This window comes from Ananas comosus, linkage group 7 (genome assembly GCF_001540865.1).
Source record: "Ananas comosus cultivar F153 linkage group 7, ASM154086v1, whole genome shotgun sequence".
Lineage (NCBI taxonomy): Eukaryota > Viridiplantae > Streptophyta > Magnoliopsida > Poales > Bromeliaceae > Ananas > Ananas comosus.
Window position 1 is genome coordinate 4,537,326 of NC_033627.1, and position 27,381 is coordinate 4,564,706.

Sequence of the window (27,381 nt, forward strand, 5' to 3'; positions counted from 1 at the left end):
TGAGCTAAAATACTCTCAAAAGCACCATGAGGGTGGTGCTTTTGAGTTTTTTGCCATTAGATTAAGAGATGTGAGGTTGAGATGATGGTGATAGATGGTGATAGGTGGAATAGTATCTGATCCAATAGTTATTAGTAATTAAGGAGTAGATCCAATGGCTAAAAACCTAATAGCACCATTGGGGTAATACTTCTAAAAATATTTTAGCTCAATTCTATATATATATATATATATATATGTATATATATAATTTATTTTTTTAATGCAAACTGGTTCAGTAATTTGGTCCAGTAATTAGTTAGGATAGAAATATTTGATTAAATAGTGGCGAATATTAAAAAAATGTTATGGAAAATAAGACAAAGGATAAATCAAAAAATGACTCTGTTCCACGGGTATGTAGAATTAGGGATGCAAACAGAGTGGATTCGATTCAGGGACAGAAGAGGTCACCTTCATTCCTCTCCATTTCCTTGGTTGTGGGAGCCGATTCACAGTTGGTTAATTTTTTATCCTATTTTTTGCTCCTATTTATCATTCCATTTGAAGTAGGTCAGTATAAGAACGAATTTTTGACGAATCAGAGCGAAGTAATTAGGGGGCGTTTAGATTGACGAATTTGTATATCCAACATATATAACTCAAGTGTAGTGGTGTTTGAATTTTCCTGAAGTGTGACTATTTTTTTGTTATTTGTTTTGATATAACTTGTACAGTTTGAAAGTTAAATTCAATTATTTTTTTTTATTTATTTTGATCTAATTTGGTGTCAGTGAAATTAGTTTTTTTTAGTTTTATTGTTTGTTTTGATATAAGTAAGTGAATCTCGCTATCTTCTGCATATATTGATAAACTTGCCGCTTTAAAATTTAACCTATTAAATTATTAAATTTTTTATTATTATTTAAAGGTAATTCTAATTTATTATAAATAAGTTAATTCTAACCTATTATAAAGAAAATAGAGTTTAAGTTTTACTATTTAATAAATTTTTTAGAAAAGGTTGAGTGTGTTGGAAGTCAAGTTCGACACTTTAAAGGAAAAAGTCGATAGTAGGTGAAGTGGAGGTCTAATGTAACTTGAGTTGCACTATATTTTTGACTTACATCAAAACAAATATCGGAAGTAATGAAAAAACAAATACCGGAAGTAATAAAACTTGGGTTCCACCCCTCCGCTTATACTAAAACAAACGGCCCCGAAGGAATACAGAAGGTTTCCAACCTACTCTTCTATTCTCTTTCAGAGCATTTTATTTTTTTATTTTTTTAATTTTTAACCTCCACTTATGATTTTATTCGGGACAGATCAGAGGAGAAGCCCTGTCAACCTTGATTCATTTGCATTCCTAGACAAGATTACTCTTAACGTATTATTCCAAATAAATTATTGTTCAAGATTGCTGTCATCTGCTTCGATCTAGATAATTAATTTTATTGTTGTTAAATTTAGCTATGTTTGGCGAAACATATATATGCGAAACACATTACTTTTATTCGATGCTCATTCTATTTCCAGGCTCAAGCAAGCAGTAGCTTCTACCAAACAAAATTTATACTAAAATAACTTATCTGGGCATCTAAATGGAACTAAACGGTGATGGTTGTACTCTTTAATTTAATTAGCAAGTGATTAGCAAGTGATTAGTTGCACACTAATGTGATTTGCCCTTTATTTAAAAGGCAGTTTATTGGTGGATTGGAAGGGTGGTCAGGGTGTATCCAACAGTCCAAATGCGTCCAACGTTTTCCACCACAAGCACAGCTCATGATGCTGTGTGATTGCGCAAGCATCACACTCAATAATTAATTATTGGGTTAATTGCATATACGTACCTGTAAACATGATGAATTGTAGATATATTTCTGCAAAACTCAACTTTCATAAGCTGTCACTACAAAAATCCTAATGTATTCACATATGTTCTTGCCGTGAGCTTCCGTTGGAAAAATTTCGTTAACCTCAGTTAAAATACTTAACCATAATTAATTAATAAGGTGAATTTATAATTTACCCCTTTCTTCTTCCTCTCCCTCTTCCTCTTCCCTATTCTTCGTCGCCGGCGAACCTGACCCCGACCTCGTCGCGGCGGCAAACCCTCTTCCTCTTTCTCTTCCCTCTTCCTCTCCCTCTTTCTCTTCCCCCTTCTTCTTCCTCTCCTTTTTCCTCTTCCCTCTTCTTCGTCGTCGGCGAACCCGACCCCAACCTCACCGACCTCAACCTAGCCGTGGCGGCAAACCCTCTCCCTCTTCCTCTTCTTCTTCTTCTTCCCTCTTCCTCTCTCTCTTCCTCTTCCCCTTTCTTCTTCCTCTCCCTCTTCCTTTTCCCTCTTCTTCGTCGCCGGTGAACCAGACCCCGGCCTCACCGAAGCGCCACCGACGCTGACCTCCCCCTTGCCTCCAAGCTCCTCCGGCCTCCGCAGCCTCCTTCTTCTTCTTCTTTGTATCCTCCTCTTCTCCTCCTTCTTTATTGTCGTCGTCGATGATCCGTCGTCGCCGCCGTCCGCCCCCGTGGCCCGAAGAGGAAGAGGGAGTACTTTTTGAGGGGTATATTTGTGAGAGCAAAATTATCATTTCACAAGTATACTGTTAAAAAATTTAACAGTTCTCTAACAGATCCTAACTAGAGGGACATATCTGAATACATTAGGATTTTTGTAAGAATAACTTATGAAGTTGAGTTTTGTAGGAATATATCTGCAATTTATTATGTTTGAAATGACGTGTATGCAATTAGCCCTTAAATATTTTATGCTCACTGTTCATAGTACAAAAACAAAAAGACTTGATGGACAGTACCTGCGATTTTAAGTTTGAAATCTAATTGTATCAAGTGATTTAAATTCTATTTGGTTGCGTGAACACTTAAGTAATATTTAATTTTTTTCATTTAGAAAGTATATGATATTTGATAGATGAGTAGCTTAATCAAATGTATATAAAATGATTATTATATTTGACCCGTAAGTTATTATTTCAGAATAAGATAAATATTTGGAGGGATAAAATGTATTATCTTACTAAATTATGAATGATGGGATTTTTTTAAAAAAAGCATAAATCATGCTGCTTGCGTCAAATTACACAAAAAAATCCTATACTAACAATATTTAGATATATATATATATATATTTTATTTGATATATCTATTTGATTTACTTAAAAAACTTATAAATTTAGCAAATGAAGAGTTCGATCACACGTCTTTTTTATTTTTTGCATAAGATGTTAAATTATGAATAGCGAGATCTTTTAATGTGCAAAAATCAAACTCTTTACTTATAATCATATTAAAAAAAAATTTATATCAAATAAGTTATTCTTGGTGATCATTAAATATTTTATTCCGTCATCAGAACACGGCCTTATTTTATTTACAAAAAATGACATAGAAACTTAAATATGGTATACATCCAAGACATTGATCATAGTTGTTATTTATTTGATACTATAAATTTCCTAAACAAGTCAAAAAATATTTCAAATAAAAAATTTTATAAGTTCAAAAAAGAACACCATAATATGTAATGTTTGAAATATACTTATATACATTAGGAGAAGGATCGGCAATCACGTGCGCCGTCCTCGAACCAGCTCGTATTCGGCTAAAAATTAATGAGTTCGAAATGAATTATCTGTTTTAACAAACGAGCCGAACACGAGTTACGAAAATAAACAATAAGGAAGAAATAATTTTTATCGAATTTTACTTTAATTCAAAATTCAGTTTTGATAAAACAAACAAATACTAATTTTTATTTTATTTTATTTTATTTTTTTTATTTTTTTAAGAGGTGGGCGTTCTTCACGAGGGTTGATAATGGGGATGGGCGTGGAGGGTTGTCTGGCCGAGGAAAGGCGACCAGACAGCATATCAAATGGGGCCCATTTCAGTTTTTGGAAAGGCATGTCAGCCTTTTCTTGTTTCTTTATTATAGTTAAGTTCAGTTAATAAGCTGTGTTCTTTTAAGGCCAATTTATAATTATTATATTATTCTTTTTATTTAGGTGGCCAACGAAAATTGATTCCTCAGCTGCATTACCCAAATGAACACTTTTGCACACTTTTTTGCATAAACCATTTTTTACTTATATTACTATTAGTTTTTCATAAGAGTTGCTACAATTTTTAATTACTATAATTTTTAGACTAACTTTTTTGCATTAATCTTATTGTTTTTATTCTAATACAAAAAATTTAAAAGAATTAGTTAAACTGTGGAACGGAGGTTAATTTATACAATTATACTATACTTTGGTTGTAGATTTTTAGCTAGTTTTCCAACACATTAGCATTACATGAAAGCAGTTACAACAATTGTCTAAAATTTTAGGCCTTTTTGCATAAAAAATTCACTTATTTTGGGTTTTTGCAAAATCGGGACACCTTTTTCGTTTTTGCAGATTCGGTCCACTTTTTCAGCAAACTGACCAAAATACCTTTATATATTTTTCTCTCTTCTCTTTTTTTTCTCTCTCCTTTCTTCGATCTCGTCGCCGCAGACCCCCAGCCCTAGACCGACTCCCCCTCTCCTCCTCGCCTCCTCGTCCTTGGCCCCACCCCTACCGCCTTCGCCGCCGCCAACGTAGGAGGAGCGACGGTGTTGGTAGAGGAGAATGAGTGGCTGCGACGGAGCAACGCGGCGGTGGTGGCGGAGCTGGCCCCGAGCTTCGCGGCTTCTCCTCTCGTCGCAACCCGCGGCCTCGTCGACCAGCGTAGGTCGGCGGCCGCCAAGCCCGAGCTCAACAGCGCGAGCACCACCTCGAGCAGCTCCCTCACCATCGACGACGAGCTTTCGACACCACCGCCGTGAGATGGGGCTGCTGGGGCTCTCGCTATACGCCGACTCCGCCGAGCGCTGCGGCGTGTAAAACGTCTCCTCGTCCGACGACGCCATCGGCGCCACCGCGCGCCGCCGAGGCGGCGGCGGAAGGGGCGTCCCCGTCAGCGGAGATCGAGGGAGTCGAGCTCCTCCACAGGAGGAAGAAGAAGAAAATGAAAAAGAAGAAGAAAATGAAAAAGACCCGCGCGTGTTCTTCTCCGTCGGCAAATGGTGTAATGGTGTAATGGTGTAATGGCGTAAATAGTGTAATGGTGTAATGGTGTAATGGTAATGGTGTAATAGTAATGGTGTAATAGTGTAATGGTAATGGTGTAACGGTAATGGTGTAATGGTGTAATTCTATCGCTCTTTTTTTTTTCTCGCCGCGCCCGCCGTTCTCTTAAATCCTCCTGCGCCGTCCCATCACGTCGCGTTCCCGAACCGCACCCTCCCTCGCTCCCCGGCGACCCGCACCCCTCGACGGCCACCATGGCCGCTCCTCGCGACGCCGCAGGCGGCGGGTCGCTCCCGGCTGGCGTGGAGGAGCGGCCGTGGGGCCGTCGAGGGGTGCGGGTCGCTATGGGGTCGAGCGGGAGGGTGCGGTTCGGGAACGCGACGGTGATGGGGACGACGCAGGAGGATTCGAGGGAGAACGGCGGGCGCGGCGAGAAAAAAAAACAGAACGATAGAAACAGAGAGGAGAGAGAAAGAGGAAAGAGAAAAAGTAAGAAGGGCATTTTGGTCAGGCGGACGAAAAAGCGGACCGAATCTGCAAAAACGAAAAAGATGGCCCGGTTTTTAAAAGGCCAAAATAAGTGGATTTTTTATGCAAATTGGCCAAAATTTTACATAACAAAATTTTAAAACTTTTTTTAAAAGTTTTATACTTCATCTTTTTGTAGTTTATATTTTTAACTAATTTTTTTATTTTGCTTTTGTTTTTCCATCTCCTCGTTTTTCGCATGGACCCTTCTCTTCTTCATCCTTTTCTTTCTTTTTTTTTTTTGAGAGAAAGGTAGCACGCTACCTGCTTCATTCAATAGGATAAGTGAACTAAGCGTACAAGGTGGAAGCAGCCTAGGCTTCCTTGAAAAAAACCAAAACCAAAAATATAAAAACGAAAGAGAAGCAAGTAAGAAACGAAAGAGGGAAGAGAAAAAGATCAGAGGGTGACGGGTTACGAGAGCGTGATCCAAGAGCTAAACAGGGTTGAAGCTCTGTCCGAGGCTCTGACGACGTTGGGAAGATTCGAACCAAAAACAAAGCTGTTTCGCTCAATCCAGAGGACCCACCAAGTAGCCGCTAGCTTGGTTAAACCTTTATCTCTTAGGCGTCGGGGGTTTGTGATACTACGTTCCAAAGACTTCGGACGTCCCTACACGAGGTATTGTTGGGTGCCTAAGCCAGTTGTAGAAGTAGAAATCGGGCAAAAATGCAAGTGCAGAAGAGGTGGTCAGAACTTTCCAAGGAAAATGCGTAGAAGACGCAGCTTGGTTCAACTTGGGTCCCTCGCCTGATCAATCTGTCGGCCGTGAGCAACCTCTTCTTCATCCTTTTCATGGATGGTGGCGAAGTATGAAAGTCATGCACGAAGATGAGGGAGTGTCCTCTTTCGTTGATAAAATAGGAATCGAAGATAGAGTTCTTTTGATTTTTATGCATATGAAACACTTTCTTTATTAAAAGTGTTATTATTCTCACTATTCAAGTAATTAAGTTGGACACTGTATATTCAGAATACAACGAAACCTCAAAACTCTTTTTAAAAATCAATGTGAAAAGTTAAGTAGGAAAAAGAATTCGTTATATCCTTAAGGGCGCGTGTAGTTCGCATTATATAACATTACAGATTATTTGGACATATTCAGATTTTTTGAATTTCTAAATGAGATTACTACTGATGTTACATTAGCGCGTTTAGTTCAAAATAGTAATGTAATGTTGGATTACAATATATATAGTATTACTATATTTGATTCTGTTAAAATTTAGTAATTATGACAGAAAATATAGTTTTTTTCAAAACTACCTTGTGGTCATATTGAATATTAATTTTTATTAAACTATAACTAAATATAATTGCACTTGTAAATTAAGCATATTAATAAGTAATAAAATAAAAAAAGATAAAAAAAAATTACATTGCAAAAAAGTAATTTCATAGAAAACAAAACACCATATTGCATAATCAAAGAGTATACAATAATAAATAAATTTCAATTTAGAAACTCATCTATAACACCAGAGAGAGAGAGAGAGAGATTGAAATGATACTGTTGATAGGGTTTTGTAGGGGTTGGAGGGTAAACCTTCAGTAATCCAAAATACTCATCCTCCTCCTCGGTAATATTTATGGTGTAATCTTACATCATTTGTAATGTTGCATTACTAAATAGATTAAGTACTGAATAAACTAAATGCAGCAATCCTAACAGAATTGCTTATAATTCCGTTAGGATAATCCGAACCAAACGCACCCTTAAAAGTAGATGTAGTGTAGGCTGTGTTGGGCCCGTACAGCCCACATTATCCTGGGCCGGAAAGGGTTGGGGGCCGGCCCGGCATCACACAGCTCCTAATTCTGGTCCAAGCCATGCCGGGTCGAAATTCCTGACTTTCGGCCCAGCACAGTCCCTGGGCTCGACAGCATAAGTTGGGCCAAGTTGGGCCGGGCCCGTACAGGCTAGTTATTACTTTTAAATTTTATTTTATTTTTTTTAAATTTTATAAAATATAAAAGGATTAAAATAATCTCGCTCTCTCATCTCTCCTCTCAGAGCTCTGAACCTGAACTCCCTCCCCTGATCTCTGCTCTCTCTTCCTCATCCGCTTTTTTCTCACCGCACTCGACCCATGTAATATCCCCAGACGATCCGCAACCGCCGATGATGAGAGCTCGCTGAGGCCGGTATGGCGGAGAGGATGATGGGAGCTTCCTGATGCTAATTATGAGGTAAATTGTTGCCGGATTGATAAAAGAAGACGCAGAGGGGGTTGAGAAGAGAGGGAATAGAGATAGAGATAGAGATAGAGAGGGAAAAGGAGTTGGAATAGAGATTTGAAGTGGGGAATTAGAGATAGAGAAGAATGGGGAGAAGAAGGGTTTAGAGGAGAAGACCTTTTGGGGAAGAAGAAATACTGATTCTATTCATTCCTCGGCTGTCGCCCTGTCCTGTGACTCCTGTCGCCCAAAAAAAAAAAAAAAAAAACCCTTTTTCAGAGCCATCCCACATTCCCTCTCCCACGAGCCCTACGCCCACCTCTTCCGAAAAAAAGGGTTTGCCCTAACTTCTCACCGCTGCGGCCCTGCTTCCGACCCCTCCTCCTCCCTCTCTTCCCTTCCGGCCGCTCGCCGAACGCCATCGGAAGCCCTACTCTTCAGAAATCGAAGATCGAAGATCAAAGATCGGGTTCTTCACTTTTCAGAAATCAAAACCCTCCTCGTCGCCTCTTCCTCTTCCTCTTCCTCTTCCGCTTCCGCTTCCGCAGTTCCGCTATCCAACGATAGATCAGTAATCGGGTGGTTCTTTACAAACCAGGTACGATTTGAGTTTTCATTCTTCAAAGCAAAAGTTGGAAGCTTTTAGTCCATTCTCTGTTAAGCTTAAAATTTTAGGTTTCTCAAGGTTGCCCTATTGCAGATTTATCATAAGATCTTTTTCTCAGTTGATAACTTTAAATCAGATTTTGATCGTGATTAGAATATGTTGTGATCTAATTTTGTCCAGACGTTTGGTGTCTATTGTCTTACAATTGAGGTTTACCATGCAAGGAATGCACAGTTGGGCCATTTCCAATTTCGAAAAAGATGGAAAATTTTCTTTTATGTTCTTAGAAACTGTTTGTGACTAATTCTTTCCTAATCACATCCCATCATATTATTTTGTTCCTCAATTTGTTCTTGTTACAACCTCTTTTCCTGTTTTTTTTTCTTGTCACATCCAATTTGTTCCTCAGTTTGTGCCAATTTCATCTTGTATTTAGTTTCTAACTATGCTTGTATGTGAACCTTTTATATTTTATATTTAAATATGGACTCTCTTGATCTCTGATTTGCTTAATTATTTCTTTATTTTGAGGCATAATATAGTTTACTATTTTTTTTTACTTAATTAGTTTAATTTTGTAGGTCTTTATTCTTATATTCTTAAAAAATATGAGTATTTATGCTAAGAGCATAAATCTTGAGAGGAAAAAAACTTAATTTAATAGCCGAATTTTTGATCCCGAGTTTTTAATTGGTGAACGTATAATATCCGTATAAATCACGTATCCGAATAATTGGCGAATCCGTTTTTTAGCCGTTTTTTTCAACGAATTTAAAAATTAGAAAGCGAATTTTATCCGAATTATATCCGTACCGAATTTTTGCCGAATCCGAATTAACTAACTATGGTATTAAGTGAAATCTTCATAAACAAGAGAACATAATTACGGAATTAGGCTATAGTATGAAATAATGGAGGAGCTGATTGTTTGTAGGGCTTTTGCTTTACGACTTCTTAATTTTATTAGTTTAGATCGTTTATTGTGTTCTTCATTTACTTTATAATGAGTTTTATGTTAAGATTGCATTTATGTTTATTAAATCTTAGATTTTATTCAATAAATATGGGCATATAAAAATTTGAACACGAGTGTGAAACTTTCGTTGCATTGTTGCTAATTCAGGTTCATATTCATATGTACATATTGGTATATATTATTATCAGAATAATATTCGAATACATATCTGATCCATATGCGAACCCAAAGGAATATCTGATCATATCTGAATCTGTTTTTAGCAGATATGCTAACAAAAATTTAGCATTCGACATATATCCGCATTTGATCATATCCGAATAGATACACACACACATATTGAGTCCTACTGGGGTGCTTCTAAATTCTAATAGCACTAAGTACTTGGTGCTACCAAGTTTTCCGCCGTTAGATCTATCCCTTTGACCATTTCTATCCGTTAGATCATACTATTCAACCAACCACCCACTCAACCCTAGGGGACCACTATCATCCTAACCGCACATCCCTTTATCCAAGGGCCGAAAACCTAATAGCACCAATGACTTGGTTCTATCAATAGTATAGTAGCCTAGTTCTATATTTATTTCCTTAGACCACACAAAGCAAGAATTTGTCAATATTTACGATTTAATCTTCTTGTTACTGGATGCTCCATAGGAATAAATCGCTATTTTTTTCTTCTACAAAGTTTATTTCGAAAATCTATTTTTCAATGTCTTTCCTTGATTTCAGAATTAGATATTGTTTTGTTCTTCCACCAATGCAATAGTGAACGAATGCGAGAAAAGGACTTTCATTTCCAGTCTACCATTATTTAATATTTAATTTTGTGGTAGGAAAAAATGGGAAATTTTCTTTTATTTTGGTTTGACCCGTTAAAAGATATACTCTGAAATATGAGTCATAGACATTTGGAAGATTTCGTTTCTGAACAGATGAAGCGTTTTCAAGTAGTGTTCGATCGATTCTGTATTAATCAATATTCGATTGATTGGTTCGAGGCTATCGACAAACAAGATTTGTCTAAGTCACTTTGTTTCTTTTTGTCCAAATCACTTCTCTTTTTGTCCAAGTCACTTCCCTTTTTGTCCAAGTCACTTCCCCTTTTCTTTGTGAGTATCGGGACTATCCCCATTCATAGGTCCGAGATCCACATCTATGAATTGAAGGGTCTGAATGATCATATAGAACTAGGCTACTATACCATTGATAGAACCAAGTCATTGGTGCTATTAGGTTTTCGACCCTTGGATGAAGGGATGTGCGGTTAGGATGATAGTGGTCCTGTAGGGTTGAGTGGGTGGTTGGTTGAATAGTATGATCTAACGGATAGAAATGGTCAAAGGGGTAGATCTAACGGCCGAAAATTTATGAGTACAAAGGGGTCTATACTCATAAGAGTATAGTAGCCAGATTTTATATATATATATATATATATATATATATGGTTTCATCAAATATTTGACCGTATTCGGCCGTTTCACCCCTAGCAGGTACATCTCGGTGTAGCAAGGATCGGGTTTAAAATTTACAGATTTGAATAAAAAAGGTATGCTTGAAATTTATGTTATTTAATATGTTGGCCTTTTGAATTTTATGAAATTTATTTTTATGATAAAATTTCATAAAATGTATTTAATGAATTAGATTCCTATATTAGATAATCGTAAGTTTATTTTATTAAATATGTCTAAACATATAATTGTTGATATGCTAGGCTTTTAATGTCATAAAATTTATTTAATAACTAACTACTAATTTTGAGTTCTCCATAATTGGTTATAAGAACTGTAGTGTTGAAATATTCTTCAAAGTCTAAATTATCAAAATATTTTTTTTCCTCTCCTACTATTTTAATATATACGTCCCTAAAGAATCAGATATTTACATCTATTGCCTCCCTATAGGCTAATAAAACCATAATAATTCTCTCCATTGTATGTCGAAAGTGTAATACACTATTTGAGGTTGAGGGTGAGGAATATTTTTGGCAGGTTTGTGATCTATATAACTTTTGATATTACCACCAAAACTTATATAGAGTTGAGCTGGAATACTATTGATAGCAAACGGGCTCCGTTGCCACCCATTTGTTTTTGATGATAGAGCTTCCAAATCGACGATCGACACCGTTAAATATGATCTATACCACTTGAAGTATGTAGAAATCAAATTTTATGCTTTTCCGATATTGTTATCTTGTCCATCAAGTGGACGTAAAAATGAATGGCTGAAAATGAATATCCTCTAAAAAGTGATGATAGAAAATTTGTAATCAAGATCGAGAGTATAAATCTTGTTCTAAATAGTTTAAAGAATTTTCTAACCAAAATTCAATTGATTTGAATAGCTTTACACCGTTAAACAAGAAAACGCTTCATATCTATCATTAAAATTGCAAATTTTCAAATCCTTTGATCATTAGTTAAATGAAGATTGAAAAGTTTTGAAATTTGGTTTCTAGATACTTCAAGTGGTATAGATCATTTCAACGGTCCGTTATCGATTTGGAGCTCCATTATCGAAAACACAATGGGTGCAACGGAGCCCGTTTGCTACCGATAGTATTCCGGCTCAACTACATATATATATAGAATTAGGCTACTATACTATCTATAGTACCGGAGCTCCGGTACTATAGTCTTGTTTTCGATCTTAGGTGTTCAAATTAACGATCCACACCGTTAAATATGATATAGGTATATGAAGTTCTTAGGAATAAAATTTTAGTTTTTTTCGACATCGTTTACTTAGTAAATAAATTATGTCAAAATGGACAGTGAAAATTGAATAATTTTTAAAATTTAGCATAGGACTTTTAAATTCAAGATCAAGAATGTTAACCTTAATCTAGATAGTTTAAAGTATTTCTCTCAAAATTGAAGAAAATTTAGATTTTTCTACACCGTTAAAACTCCAAACTCGCCATAGTAGCCATTGAAAATTGACAATTTGAAATGGTTTGATCATAAAGTAAACTATGTCGAAAAAATATAAAATTTTATTTCTAAAATTTTAAATATCCTAGATCATTTACGTGTGGATCGTTGATTTGAACACCCTAAGATCGAAAACGAGACTATAGTACCGGAGCCCCGGTACTATAGATAGTATAGGAGACTAGCTCTATATATATATATATATATATATATATATATATATATATCTTAATAAAGGAAATTTATTGGTAACCCCTAACTTTTATAACAATTTCGGAAAATCCCCTGTATATTCATTAATTGGACTTGCCCCTCATAGAACATATATATATGTAAACCATGTGGCGACTTTCCTGCTAGTGATTGTTATGCAAGCTAAGTACCCTTGGACTAGCTTTAAGTAGAGATCTAGCATTCATTTGCAACTGTACAAATATTGTAAAACTTTAAATAGACATATTGAGCATATCGGCAACTGACCTCTTAACTAGGTGCATGAAGTATAAACATTGTAAAACTCTGGTTGTTAGTTAACATTCATCTGCAACAGTATATTGAGCGTATTCAATAAACAAACAATATTGTTCAGGCTGTCCAAAAGGAAGAAACAACAAGCAAATAGGAGACAAAAGATCCAGAGAGAAGAATTATTGGTCACCATCTGTGATTGTAGAAGAATAGTACATAGACTTATGGCTTTTCTAATGCAGCCGAGAGCCCGAGATGCTGCCTACAAAGAAGCAAAGTTCTTAGTCCGGACGGAATATGTACACTTAGAAAAATATTTTGTGATTGTACGAACTCTCATCTAGTAGTAAAGTAACCTCGTATATTTCAAAAATCTTAACACCCGATTCTTCTCTGCCTTCTAAAGCACTGATTGTTGCACTTCGGTATGCTTTCCTGCTCCTAATTTGATCATGGGAGAAAATTCTTTATTTAATCTTCCAATCTTATTTTATAATGAGATTGCATTGAGGTCTCTTACCTTTTCCTGCTGGTGAAGAGAGGACAGGGATTTGGGGATTCAGGCCAAATATTGAGCTATTTCCTTTTCTTTCAGTTGAGACTCATGTCTATGTACTATTCTTCTACATGCTCCTATGTACATAGACTTATGCTTTCCTGCTGGTTCAGGTTTTTTCCCATGAAATGACATGGTATAGAACCTTTTACAAAGGGATGAACCTCCATCAGATGGTACAACAAATTACACTTTGGAGAGTTAAACTTTAAAATCAGAAGTTGGGGGTTCAATTGGCAGATAGGTAAATGTTTTATAGGTATATTCTTACATCGGGTCTTTACTTTAATATATGAAGAAAGAGCGATCTACATGTACAATGATATACATCTATAAAGATATACATGCTTTAGAACCTGGAGGCACACTCCAATAACTGCAAGCTGTTTTATCAGGACAGCTACATGTCGAATGTGCAGATGTTTGTAATTCTTCATTTCTGTGTAATCAGGTCATAGTGTGGTGTCCTGAAGCTTCTCAATGGCCCATGGATTGCTGCCTAGTCTGCTCTCTCTTCCGTTCTTTTTCCTTGTCTCTCTGGCTCTCACTCATAGGTCTGTTTCCCGTCTCCATTGGCATTTGGTCAAAATTGTCTTTTTGATCCATCTCTTGCTTTTGCTATCTTTTTTTTCTTTCTGGAAATATACAGCTGTTATAGGGTTAGAATTGCTAGCTATGGTACTGCTCTTTTTGGATTGCCAGTTAACTCGTTATTTATTGGTGGCAGCTTGGAATTAAAGGAACTAAAAGTTGGAAATGAGCTTGAGGGAGAAAGTCTCCCGTTAAATATGGGCCATCGTGTTTATAAAGTAACAGGTCTCAAGAAATCAGTTTGGTATGAAGTCAAGATCTCCTATCCAGCTTCTGTATGATTGTTTTTCTCGACGTGCTCTTAGTGCATTTTGTTAAAGACTTTTAGTTTACAGCTGAAAGTATCTTTTTTAACATTATGGTGTGTGATAGATTCCTGCAAGCTTTTCGATTCAATTGAAAAGGGAAGCTCCAGAGCTTTGGTTGAACAAGAATAGGAGATTGCTTAACACAGAGAAACTTATTTTCAAGGCTGATAGTTTTGACCTGGTGAGTGTATGTGTCAACTTAATAACATGAATTAATTATTATTTTGATCATAAGAGCACTTACTTTTTGCCTGTAGGTATATGTTCAAGTAACTGTGGAGACTGCTGGGGTTGTTGCACAACCAAATTCACACGAGAGAGAAGTCATACTCTTCAATATTGGTATGTGATAGTTCCTTATCCCATCCTTGTAGTGCGATGTTCTCCGTATCATTTGTCATTTGTCAATTTGGAACTGATGGTTATAAGCGGTACTAAAACATTTGCCAATGAAGAGTTTACTATTAGCTTAATTGTTGAGTTATGCCCACCTAGTCACTTTCAAAGCCAGATTTACAGAAAACAGATAAGCAAATGAAAGATATGTTGTAGACTTCATAGTTTGTAATCTAAAAGTTGGTGCGTATTCGATGAGAAAGCAAAGGCAAATTCAGGCAATAGAGAGAGCTAACATGAAACTCCTCTTTTTTTTTTTCTTTTTTTTTTGTTTATTACTATGCTTGATTGGACTGTAGATGAACTACTTTGTTTTCCCAGTATGGCTCTCATGCAATATAGAAGAATCTTGGTTAGACACCCAAGTGGATACTGATAATGAATGGTGAAAATGATGACCTTAGAAATTACTAGATATACTCATGTAGTCATTTATAATTTGCATGCAATACGAAGGGGCCCAATTAAGTTTCCTTTTACATGAACTGATGAGGAATTAAGGATGATGAAATGGTTGATCGTTTAAGCTGTCCCCTTCAGTGTATAATTTCCTCTTCTTTCTTTTTTTCTTTTTTTTTTTTTTGTGCATTTTGAAAGGCTTCAACTAATTGAGGAAGGGCTCCAAGTAGTAATTGTCATCTGAAAATAATTTTAGTGCAATGAATAGTGTTCAGAGATAAACACCTTATATCGGCTCACACCATGAGCAGATACCAGATATAAGGGTCTGGTAGGGGCTACATTCTCGTAAAGATCCGAAACTTCCAATCAAGTATCTCAAAATCCGAGTAGTCTATAGATAACACAGATTTCTCTTGTTATTTTTGCTTCTTTTGAAGTCAGCCTATATTAAATCTCATAGAAATCAGTGTTCGCTTATACTTAGGAGAAAATTGCTTGTTTTTAGAATTGCTTGTTTCTCTGATTAAGAGCTGGAAATTATACTGCTGGGTGTCAATATGGACAGTAAATCTGTTTCCAACGATAATCTTAGTACTACAATTGCCGGAAATTCCTTATCCCCTCGATATCATCATCAGTGGAATAGCCAAGCGTTTGTTTTGCATTGATTATGTTCTTTATCATTATTTTGTCCTAGTTCTATGGTTAAAAGCATATATTGGTGTTGTGCAAATTTGCTGTTTTGGTGTTCTGCAAATTTGCTATTGTCACATTGCTTTTTTACTTTTTATCTATTGGGTATTATTCCACAACCAAAAACAATGCAGTTGTAACTGCATGCTTTTTTTTTTAGCTTTGTTATCAGAAACTATTATGTTGTTAGTAAAGCATGATAAGAAAAGTGAATAAGTTCATCAGTTGGTGCGTTAATCCATTTAGAACTCGGGGGAAACAATGAGAAACATTATTGCGTAGAATTCTCCTAATTCTGATGATCATTACTGCCCTTGTTTTACGCAGTTTGTGATGAATTAGTTTTGGGAATTCCACATAATGCTTGGTGGGTCGGAACCGCAGCTATTCTCTGTTTGGCATTCGCAGCGCTTATTCCGCATTTCCTCCCACTGGATCAGTGGCTTAAATACAAAAGCTCTCAATCAAATGGCGGCGAGTTAGCGAAGGTTTCATGAAGCACGACATGTAATGCAACAGAAGCACTTATAAATTGCGCAAATGTTGGCATCATAGAAGGGCTCTCCAGGTGGAATATGGTATGCTGGAAGCTATTCTTCCCTGCAAATTTAATAATTTTTGTCGTGTTAAGCTCGATTTTTTTCTTCTTGTATCTTTGGCTTTGTTGTGCACATTGATCCAAAAATTTGGGATGCTTGTAATGCATGACCTTTTCAGCAGATCATGACTTTCCCAGCATTGCACTTATCTTGTTTATATTCCTTTTTAAGTTCACAAACATTTTATTAAGATGATCTTTAAACGATTTGTGTCGCGAAAATAATATAAAAAGCTGCTGTTGAGATGGAATTTTTTCGATGTAAACTCAGGTGGCTCACGGGACGGGCCATTGCTTATGGGATTTGGAGTGGATTTATATCAAGTTCTCATTTTATTTTATTTTGTATTATATTTTAAGAACAACAGTAGGTCTATCCACCTACGCAAGCAGAATTTAATTGCATGTAAGTGGTGCATTCGAACTATAGTTTTACGTTTTACTCATTTTAGACCATAATAAGACATTTAAATTGATGATCGGCATTATGGAATATAGAATTAGGCTGGAATACTATTAAATAATATTTGAGTTCATTTGCTATGAGTTTTTAATTCTCGGATGAAAAATTATAACGTTAGGATGATAGTGATCTCCTAGGGTTTAGTGGTAGCTCTCCTAGTATTGAGTGGGTGGTTGATTGAATAGTATAATCCAAATAATGGAATTGTTTACAGTGTAGATCTAATGGTTTAAAAATTAATAGTAAAAGAGTCTAGATACTATTAGATACTATTAATAGTATTTCAGTTCAACTCATTGATTAAAGTGTTTGAGTAATATTGCTCTTTTATTTAGTGCCAACTCATAGCAACCCTAGGTGTCAACCCATGCATCCACTTGTACCTCAACCCACAAACACTTGGCACATTAACTAGCATGTATTAAGCCTCCCAAACTCAACTTAAGACATGCATGCATCTTCTTCCAATTCACTTCTCTGCATCTTCATCTCATCACCTCTATACATGGACACCTCTCAAGTGCTCCTCTTCGCACTGCTACTATCTCTAAGCTCTCTTACCGTGCTCGGCTCCGATTTTGCCGCCGACCGCGCCGAGTGCGGCGACCGCCTCCTCGGGCTGGCGCCGTGCCTGGCGTTCGTGCAGGGCGGTGGAGGCGGCGGTGTCGGCGCACCGGCCCCGACTCCGAGCTGCTGCATGGGGCTCAAGGGTGTGGTGAACGAGAGCCCCAAGTGCTTGTGCCTCCTCATTAAAGATTTCCATGAGCCGGAATTAGGGTTTAGGATTAATCTCACGCTTGCTGTTTCACTTCCCGCATTGTGCAGTGCTCCTGCTGCTAATATTTCTAACTGCCCCGGTATGTAACAATGCTTCTTTTTTTTTTGCATGCTTCTTTTCTGGTTTTTTTTTATTATTATTATTTTTTATTTTGTGGGTAAAAATATTTTAGGCAAAAGCGTACGGAATTCATCTGAACTATGGACCATTTTAAATTGATTATCTAATCTTTTAAAATTTTAATTTTACTATTAAAATCTTAGTCAATTAACAATACTTTGACTTTATAATTTGAATGCACCGTTTATCTTTATAGATTTATTTCGTATATTTTATGTAATTTTTGTAATTATAAATTTATTAGAGCAAATAATTAATTTGACTTTTGAAGTCAATGAAGTTTGTTGACTGATTCAAATTAAATAAATTGAAAGGTTGAATAGTAAACTTAAAATTTTGAAAGACTGGATAGTCGATTCAAAATGGTCCATAGTTCAGATAAATCTTGTACTTTTTTATTAATATTTTATGGAGAACCTGCTGTAAGGGCCATTTTCAAATGAGCAATGCCACTTGTGTATTTATATTATAGATATAAATCTTACACTTTGGGCCGTCAATGGTCCGGATTTACTTACTTGTCTTATCAATTGTATTTTAATACTAATTTTTTTTTAAAAAAATTTCTAGGTAGTTAAGCTAAGAATTTTGTTAAATTTAATTACTTTATTAGTTATTAATCATTAATGAATCCAATCTTATTCAGTAAAAAGTGATAAAAAATAAATTCAATGACATTATGGGCGTGTTTGGTTCGCTTTTTTTTCACTTTGGAATCGGTATCGGAATGGACGAATCCATTTGCGGGTGTTTGGTACGCGGGAGTCCCATTCCGATTCCGATTTTCGAGTAGAATGGAAATCCCCCAATCACCTCTTTTTCCAATCCGGCCTAAGAGGCCGGATTGGAAGTTGAATCCGGACGGAATGAATATTTATTCGGATTAAATTTATTTTTTCAACTTTTTTAATTAAAATATGAGTTTAAATTTAGAAATTAAATATATGATTTTAAATTTTAATTTGAACTTGAATTAAAAATTAAAATTTAATCAAGTATTTCGAATCTAACATATGAATTTGAATTTAAATTAAATTTTAATTTATATAAAATTTTATTCAAATTTTATTTAAAACTTAAATTAAATTTATGGATTCAAATTAAAATTTAAATTGTAATTTTAAGTTTGAATTTGAATAAATCAAAATTTAGTTTCATATTTTGAATTATCCACTCAACTTCAAAGTTTAATTTTTTTAAAAAAAATAGATTTAAAATTTTGACATTATTTCAAAATTTTGATGTAAATTTTTAATATTTAATTTTCAATTTGAATTTAAATTAATATATTATAAAGATAAAGTTAGTATATTAATTTGATTATGTTTTTTATATCCACCTGAACCAAACACCGACAATGGGAATGATTTATTCCGATTCCGATTCATGTGATGAACTAAATAGAATAAGATAATGAGTCATTCCGATTCCGATTCCAACTTATTTTGATTCCGATTCTGATTCCGATTCCGACTTCGAACCAAACACGTCCTATGAGTGATTTTGGTGAAATCTCTAATTTATTTAATTAAAGTTATTTAATTCTAATTTCTAAATTAGAAGTTAAAAATTGAGAGTGGCATTTCAAAATATCCTGTGGTTGGGGGGCTTATACATCTTTTCGGATAATATCTAATATCTTCTTCAAAATTTTAAAAATATCATATTTATTCATAGAAGAATAAAATGTCTTTGTTGATTTGAAAAAAATTATTTAAATATACTATTTTCTTTAGAGTTTACTAATGGGATTGAGTTTTAGATGGATAGTTTGGGTATTAAAGGATAAATTTGAAAACTTTTAATAATAGTAAAGGGTAAAGAAGCAAAAAAAAAAAATTACTTTTATTTTTTTTTTGTGAAGGGTGAGGATCTGATAATTTTATTATGTGGAATGTGGGCTATGAAATACGGCAGGGCTATTGAAGCTGGCGCCGAATTCAAAAGAGGCCGAGATTTTCAAGCAACTTGGAAGTGCAACACAGCCAAGTGGTATGTGATTGGCTAATGAGCTCTAATAGTAATATATACTAAACATAATGAATTCACAATGTTTCTTGCTATGTGGTAAGAAACCCTTCATTCTTAGGTTTTTAAAAAATAATAACTCACTTTAAACCAAACCAAACATAATGAATAAACAATGTTTTTTTCTCTTCCTACGGTTTCTCTTTTCATCTCTCTTACGTTATATTTAAAAGCTATCTTAATTTGTGAGTAATGGGGCTCATTACTTTTAATTAATGTGAAATGTTTCTTCTTTTTATGCTTTCTCTTATCATATCTCTTATTTTTATTTTTAGATATAAATGAGAACAATTGCTAATTAAACATTGCTAAAAAAGGAAAAAACATTAATTAAGTTACACATTCATAAATCATATTGCTAATTGATAATTTAGAAGGTCACCCGTTATCTAAAATTAAATTTTGAACTTTAATTGGGGTGATTAATATGGAGAATTAATAACAAATGAATAAGAGAAATTGATGGGAAAAAAAAATAGCTGAGAAAAAAAAGGAAATAGTAAGATAAATTAAATGGTAAATGATCATTTAGAAAGTCGCATAGGCATCTCTTTTTCTCTCGCTCACCCCACCTAAGCAGTACCTATGTCACCCGCCTTCGCTCCACCGCGGACTCCCTCGCCTTTCACTCCCCCCACAAGAAGACCCTCTTCGATCAACATCTGAAGCCTCTCCTTCGATCGCTCCCACTCCTTCCCCGACGATCCCAATCCTGATTCCTATTTGGCCTTTATTTATTACTTTTAAAATTTTATTTTATAATATTTTAGTTTATTCTTTTTTTGTTTGCTCTGGTATTGATTTTAAGTCAATAGATGATTGCTCTAAATTCTATGTCCTATAAATAAAAACTAATTTGCGAAGGGAATAATATGTGAGTACTATGTAAATTTCAAATTTTGCATAATTTGGAGTTTTTTATGATTTTTTATTATGTGAGTTTTATATTTTTTTGGTTATNCTTTTTATTACTTTCTTTGGCTTTTTTTTTTCTTTCATTCTTAATATACTCTTCTTTTTAACAATGTATCTATAATATTTTTTTTTACAAACTTTAGAACGTTCACTTTCTATTGTTTATAATTTCTCGTGTGACTTTTCTAAATTTAATTGTTAATTGTTTAGTTTATTTATCTAAGTAGGCAGATTAATAAAAAAACTGCGTTTAGTTTAAATAGAATTTTTAGTTATTATTTCACTGGACTCATAACATCGTCTATCTATGATAATTTCATTTTTAAATTTTTATTATTTAATAGTCATTTTTTATATATATGTTGAGTTGTGATTCCATTTTAAATATTTTTTAATGTGTTTTTCATATTATTAAGTCTAATCAAGTATGGTTATATATTTTTTTCTTATTTACATTTATATTTATTTATTTAATTTGTAAATTTTTATTAAAATATTTTTTTTTCGCTGCATCGCGCGGGTCACTGCACTAGTATATATGAATAGCACCAAGCTATTGGTGTTATTAATTTTTAGCTCTTGGATTGAGAAATGTGCGGTTATGATGATGTGGGTCCTCTAAGGTTGAGTGAGTGGTTAGTTGAATAGTATAATGTAAAAATAATCAAATGATTATATCAAACGGTGAAAAACTCAATAGCACCAAGAACCCACCAAGTTCTTGGTGCTATCGATAGTATCCCAGCGGGACTATATATATATATATATATAGAGAGAGAGAGAGAGAGAGAGAGAGAGAGAGAGAGAGAGAGTAGGGATACTATACTCTTATGAGTATTGGGCCCTTCGTACTCATTCCATGATGGAGCTTCCGAATCAACGATCCACTCTGTTGAACATGATCTAGAGTATTTGAAACTTCTAAAAAATAAATTTCGTAATTTTTTTAAATCATTATAAAGCCCACTGAGCGGGCATAAAATGAACGGTCAAAATCGAACGACGTCCTAAAAATGGATGATCGGATCCTTCAATTTAAGATCGGAGTTATTGATCTTTATCTAGGTAGTGAATAGAATTTTCTATCAAAAATTCAATCTATTCCGATTCTTTTGCACCGTTAAACTAGCAAGTATCTTATATCGGCCGTTAAAAATTGTCAATTTTGTGAGCTTTTGATCGTAAGGCAAATGATGTCGAAAAATTATAAAATTTGATTTCTAGAAGTTTTAAATGCTCTAGAAAATGTTTAACGGTATGGATCGTCGATTCGGAAGCTCTATAATCGAAAACGACTTATGAGTACGAGAGCGATCGTACTCATAAGAGTATAGTAGCCGGACTCTCTCTCTCTCTCCCTCTCTCTCTCTCTCTCTATATATATATATATATAGTAGGGCTACTATACTCTTATGAGTAGTGGGCCCTTAGTACTTATAAGTTATTTTCGATGATAGAGCTTCCGAATCGACGATCCACTCCGTTAAATATGATCTAGAGTATTTGAAAATTCTAGAAAATAAATTTCGTAATTTTTCAAAATCATTATAAAATCCATCAAGCGGGTATAAAATGAACGGTTAAAATCGAATGACATCTTAAAAATGGATGATCGGATCTTTCAATTTAAGGAGTTATTAATCTTTATTTAGGTAGTGAATAGAATTTTCTATCAAAAATTCAACCTATTTCGATTCTTTTTCACCGTTAAACTAGCAAATATCTCATACCGGCCGTTAAAAATTGTTAATTTTTTGAGCTTTTGATCGTAAGGTAAATGATATCGAAAAATTATAAAATTTAATTTCTAAAAATTTTAAATGCTCTGGATAATGTTTAACTGTATGGATTGTTGATTCGGAAGCTCTATCATTGAAAACAACTTATGAGTACGAAGGCGATCGTACTCATAAGAGTATAGTAGCCGGACTCATATATAATAGGGCTACTATACTATTATGAGTATAGAGTCCTTTGTACTCATAAGTTATTTCGATGTATATAGAGCAGGATTGTTGTGCTCTCAGGAGCACGGAGGCCTTCATGCTCCTGAGCCGTTTTCGGTGATGGAATTTTCGAATCGACGATCGGCTCCGTTAGACTTGATCTAGCGTATTTAAAGTTTCTATAAAATATTTTTTGTAATTTTTCGATATCATTTACCTAGCAATCGAAAGGATTTAAAATCAATAATTTTTAACGGCTGAAAATAAAAATCCTATAAAAAGTGGTGATATAGCACTAAAATTTTCGATTAGAAAATTGATCTGGTTGTAAATAGTATAAAGAATTTTATATCAAAATTTCATCTGATTTGAATACTTCTACACCGTTAAACTTGAAAACAGCAAATATCAACTATTAAAAATTATTGATTTTGAATCTTTTCGATCACTAGGTAAATGATATCAAAAAATCGCAAAAATTATTTTTTAGAAACTTCAAATACCCTAGATCAAGTCTAATAGAGCCGATCGAAAATTCCATCATCGAAAACGACTCAGGAGCATGTAGGCCTCCGTGCTCCTGAGAGCACAACAGCCCTGCTATATATATATATATATATAATTGAGTTGAATACATTAGTACATCAACCTTGGTGCTTCTATAAGTTATACGCCCTTGGAATCACACTATTGATTACATAATGAGTTTAGATCAAACACTATTCCACCTGCACAGCACCTACACCACATCTTATAATCCAGTTCATCTCTCATCAGGGCTAAAACGTCAAAGACCACCCTTTGTGCTTTTGGGAGTATTCTAGCTACAACTATAATATTATATATACTATATATATATATAATATATTATATATATATCTTAATATTCTAAGTTATTTAAAATATTCTTCTAGAGTTGAATTCTATTAGTGAACTATTAGCAACAACTGTTATCTTTGTAAAATTATTATTTTATTCCTTCAAATATACCTTTCTACCGTCACCAACTTTTCTTATTTACTCTTAATTAAGTTAGAGACAAAAGAAGTATTTTAATTTTGTCTTTTCAAATATATTTTCTACCATCACCAACTTTTCTTATTTGTCCTTAATTAAGTTAAGGGCAAAAGAAGTATTTTGATTTCTTTTAACTCTGGTAAAAATTTAATCCGGGTTTAATCAGAAATAACTTAATGGGTATTAATGACGAGGGTATTTTTGAATAAGAAAAAAATATACGAGGAGTATATTTAAAACAAAATAAAAGTAGGAGTACATTAAATTTCAGAAGTTTTTATGGATATATTAGATATCATCCCTTCTATCAAACGTAATATTAATCGAACTGGACAATAATTGTTATGTCAATATTGAGCTATGCTGCCACCAACACATAATCTTATCGCAAAATAATTGGATATACTTAAAGCGATTAAAGACACTACATACTCTATATTAAAATAGTTGAAGTGTTAGGGATCAAACTGAAATCTCGAATGAATGATGGAGACAAATAGTGTGATTAACACTCGAGCTACTAGTATATAATCACTTTAAGGGACTGTTTGATTATATGTAGTTGTAATCGAATTATAATTATAAGTTCCACCTAGGTATCTAGGCATACCCAAATTCAACCACTTTTTTGTTTGTAATTGTAGTAGGAGTAGCGATAACTTAAGCTTAGAAATAGGAGTAACCTAATCTAGTAGTAGCTGTAATTCAAGCAGTAATTCATTGAGCAATAAATTTTTGACACGTTCAGTGGGACAGCCTAGATAAATTTTTTGTTTTTTCAAATGATAATCGAAAGCTATTCAATGAGCTTCAATTTAGAAGTCGTATCATCTGAAGGACAACTTTTGATAGCCAATTTGGCTTTAGAGCCCCACAAGAAGGAGATTCAAGTGTCTCTGGGCTCTAGCCGACCTAAAGGCGGGGCAAAACTTTGACCCTTATTGAAATTGGGATTTTGATCACTCAATTGACTGTGTCGACAGAGTGCGTGGACCTAATTGAGGTCATGAGATGTTACTGACCGATTGTAGCGCATGACCGAGCAAAGCTCTTATAATTGTACCATTTGGTTTGGGTATAAGTAAGAACTAGCTATTACAGGGATAGATACAAGTATGGAGATAAGAAAAATAGTGTTTGGATGAAAATTGGGCTGTTCCTGGAGATAAGAAAAATATTAGGTAGTTTTATATAAAAAATGAAGGTATTGGTGGGGATAACTAAGAACTACTATTCTCAGGTAAAAAATTAGCATTTGGATATAAAGGGGGGGATAAGGGCCTATCCCTACTCTTATCCCCTAACCAAATGCTGTTTGGTTGTGGGATAAAAGTGGGATAACCCCTTTTATCCCACTATTCTTGCCAAACACCAAGCAAAATTGGCATCTTAATTTATACCTGCGTTAACGGGTTATTTCAGAATAATCCGTTAAGAGAGGAGAATAGTAGTTCCATGTATTGGGTAGAACAAGCTATTCTCTAATTTATTCCTCCACTAATTAAGTTGTAAATAATTATAAATTATAATCAATTAATACAATTAAATTTTTTTAATAATTGACTAATTAATTATTTGAGTTATTAAATTAATAAATATTTAAATAATAATCTATTTATAATTTATTATTATTTATCTAATTAAATAGTTAAATTTAAAAATTTAAAAATTTAAAATTTATAATTTGTAATCTCAAAATTAAAGTTTATAATTTTAAGTTCTAACTTTTAAATTTTAAATTTAAATTTTGATATTTTAAATTTTTGAAATTTAAAATTTGATAGTTTATATTTTCCAAATTTAAATTTGATCTCATATTTAAAATTTAAAATTTATAATTTAAAATTTGAGTTTAAAATTTGAGATTTTAAATTTAAAATTTTAATTTCAAATTTTGAAATTTCAAAGTTAAAATTTTAAATTTAAAAATATAAATTTAAAAATTTAAAAATTTAAATTTAAAAATTCAAATTCAAATATAATAAGCGGGTAATATCATTATTTTTTATTTATAAAGCCTACTATCCTTCTTATTCCATCTTACCTAACCAAACGCTATTTTTTTTGCTCTCAGGAATAACCCAATTTTCATCCAAACGTAAAATTGATCTAATCCCCGCTTATATCTCAATTTATATACTTATCTCTGGAATAGTCACTTTCTGCTTATTCCCGACCAAACGATACCTTAGGTTGCGTTTGGTTTGGGTATAAATAAGAACTGCTTATTCCAGGGATAGTTACAAGTTCAGGTATAAGCAAGAACTAGACTAATTTTGTGTTTAGATGAAAATTGAGTTGTTCTAGAAATAAGATAAATAGTGCTTGAATGGTTAGATTGGAACAAAGGAAATAAGAATTATAATTTTAAATTAAAATTATTTTATCTAATTAATTAACATCAAAATATTACTTAAAAATAATAATTAATATTAATAATTATAAACAATAAATTGATTAAATATAATAAGTTATAAATAATTATAAATAATAATTATTAATTAATAATAATTCATTAATAATAAATTAATTAGATAATATAGTATAATATAACTAATAATAATTATAATAAAAATAATTAATTAATATATAATAAATAATAAATTATAAATACTAATAAATTAAATAACTTAATTAATTATAATTAATTAATAGTAAATTAATTATAAATAATAAATTAATAAATAATTTTATTATTTAAGTAATAAATAATAATTTAAATATATTAATTAAATTAATTAATTATTTAATACCATAATAATTAAAATTATTTTTAAACTTTAATTAATTTTATTCTCATCTGGGAACAAGCTTGTTTCAAAAAAAAAGGTGGAACATCAGTTCCAGTCTTATACCGGCTTATTCCAGAAAGCCAAGAGCTACTGTTCTCGGTTACCAAACGCACTGTTTGAAAACAAAGGGGGGAATAAAGGCTTATTCTTCCCTCTTATTTCCGAATCAAATGCTACCTTAGAGCCTGGGTGTATAGCTTGGAACATGTCCAGGTCTACAATAAATTTCCGGTGCATTAAAAAAAAAAAAAGCAGTCTAAACCCAAGTAGCTGTGGCCCATGATCCAAAGGCCAGGTTCATCGGTTTTTCTCTAGCCCATTTATTCGGAATAGGACGCTAGCCCCTCTTTAACTTTTTCGTTAAATTTATATATAAAAAATTTCAGATATTCTATATGTAGTTTATCAAATATTTATTTTAATATCCTTTAGTTTTAACTTTATCGGTGATTTAACGAAAAAATTAGTGGAGGGAATAACAAAAAAAAAAAAAATACCACAAAGTACGAAAGTGATACATTTTAAATCACAGAATACTAAAGTGAGAAAGTGCGCAACTATAAGAACAGTATTTGAAGTTTTTTTTTTTCTCTTTTGAAAAACCAAACTATTGTTTTTTTTTTTTTTTTTTTTTTTTTTTTTTTTTTTTTGGAGTCGTTTATTTCATTAAGAAATAAATTTAGCTAGAAATATGAATCAACTAGGATTCGAACTTGGGTCTCGGGTACCAACTACTAAGCCCTTTGTCACTTGCTCTAGGAACCGTCGGTAAAATAGAGCTATTGTTGATTTGCTGTTTGCAGTGAAAAGAAAGGAAGCCAGCGGAGCCGGTGGTGGTGCACAGGCTAGCAGTGGTGGGAGCAGGCAGTGGCTGGGAGCAAAGATGGTAGGGCAAGGAGGCAATGGTGGGGCTTGGAACTTTTTGGCCCTTCTCCTTTCTATCATCATCTTATTCCTCTTCTAGTCTTCTAGCTTAATTTGGATGGCTACATTCCAAAAATGCTTGTCCATTAAGTTGTTGG

At 33.6% G+C, this 27,381-nt stretch overlaps 2 protein-coding genes across 7 annotated transcripts; both read left to right on the top strand.

Moving 5' to 3' along the window:
• Positions 8,300 to 16,551, top strand: LOC109712506. Of its 6 annotated transcripts, none has more exons than XM_020236096.1 (9): positions 8,300 to 8,361; positions 10,843 to 10,898; positions 12,878 to 13,350; positions 13,426 to 13,556; positions 13,764 to 13,866; positions 14,040 to 14,178; positions 14,276 to 14,392; positions 14,469 to 14,553; positions 16,030 to 16,551. In XM_020236096.1, exons 5-9 carry the CDS (start codon positions 13,793 to 13,795, stop codon positions 16,197 to 16,199), a joined length of 585 nt encoding a protein of 194 aa, XP_020091685.1. In that variant the 5' UTR covers positions 8,300 to 8,361; positions 10,843 to 10,898; positions 12,878 to 13,350; positions 13,426 to 13,556; positions 13,764 to 13,792; the 3' UTR covers positions 16,200 to 16,551. The 6 variants fall into 6 exon arrangements, with proteins under 6 accessions (XP_020091685.1, XP_020091687.1, XP_020091688.1 ...); XM_020236098.1 differs by having other exon boundaries at positions 12,878 to 13,082; XM_020236099.1 differs by lacking the exon at positions 12,878 to 13,350 and having other exon boundaries at positions 8,302 to 8,361; positions 13,426 to 13,571.
• Positions 17,172 to 27,374, top strand: LOC109712507 (protein YLS3-like). The gene is made up of 3 exons (XM_020236102.1): positions 17,172 to 17,620; positions 19,579 to 19,653; positions 27,163 to 27,374. The coding sequence occupies exons 1-3, from the start codon at positions 17,212 to 17,214 to the stop codon at positions 27,321 to 27,323; spliced, it is 645 nt and encodes a 214-aa protein (XP_020091691.1). The 5' UTR covers positions 17,172 to 17,211; the 3' UTR covers positions 27,324 to 27,374.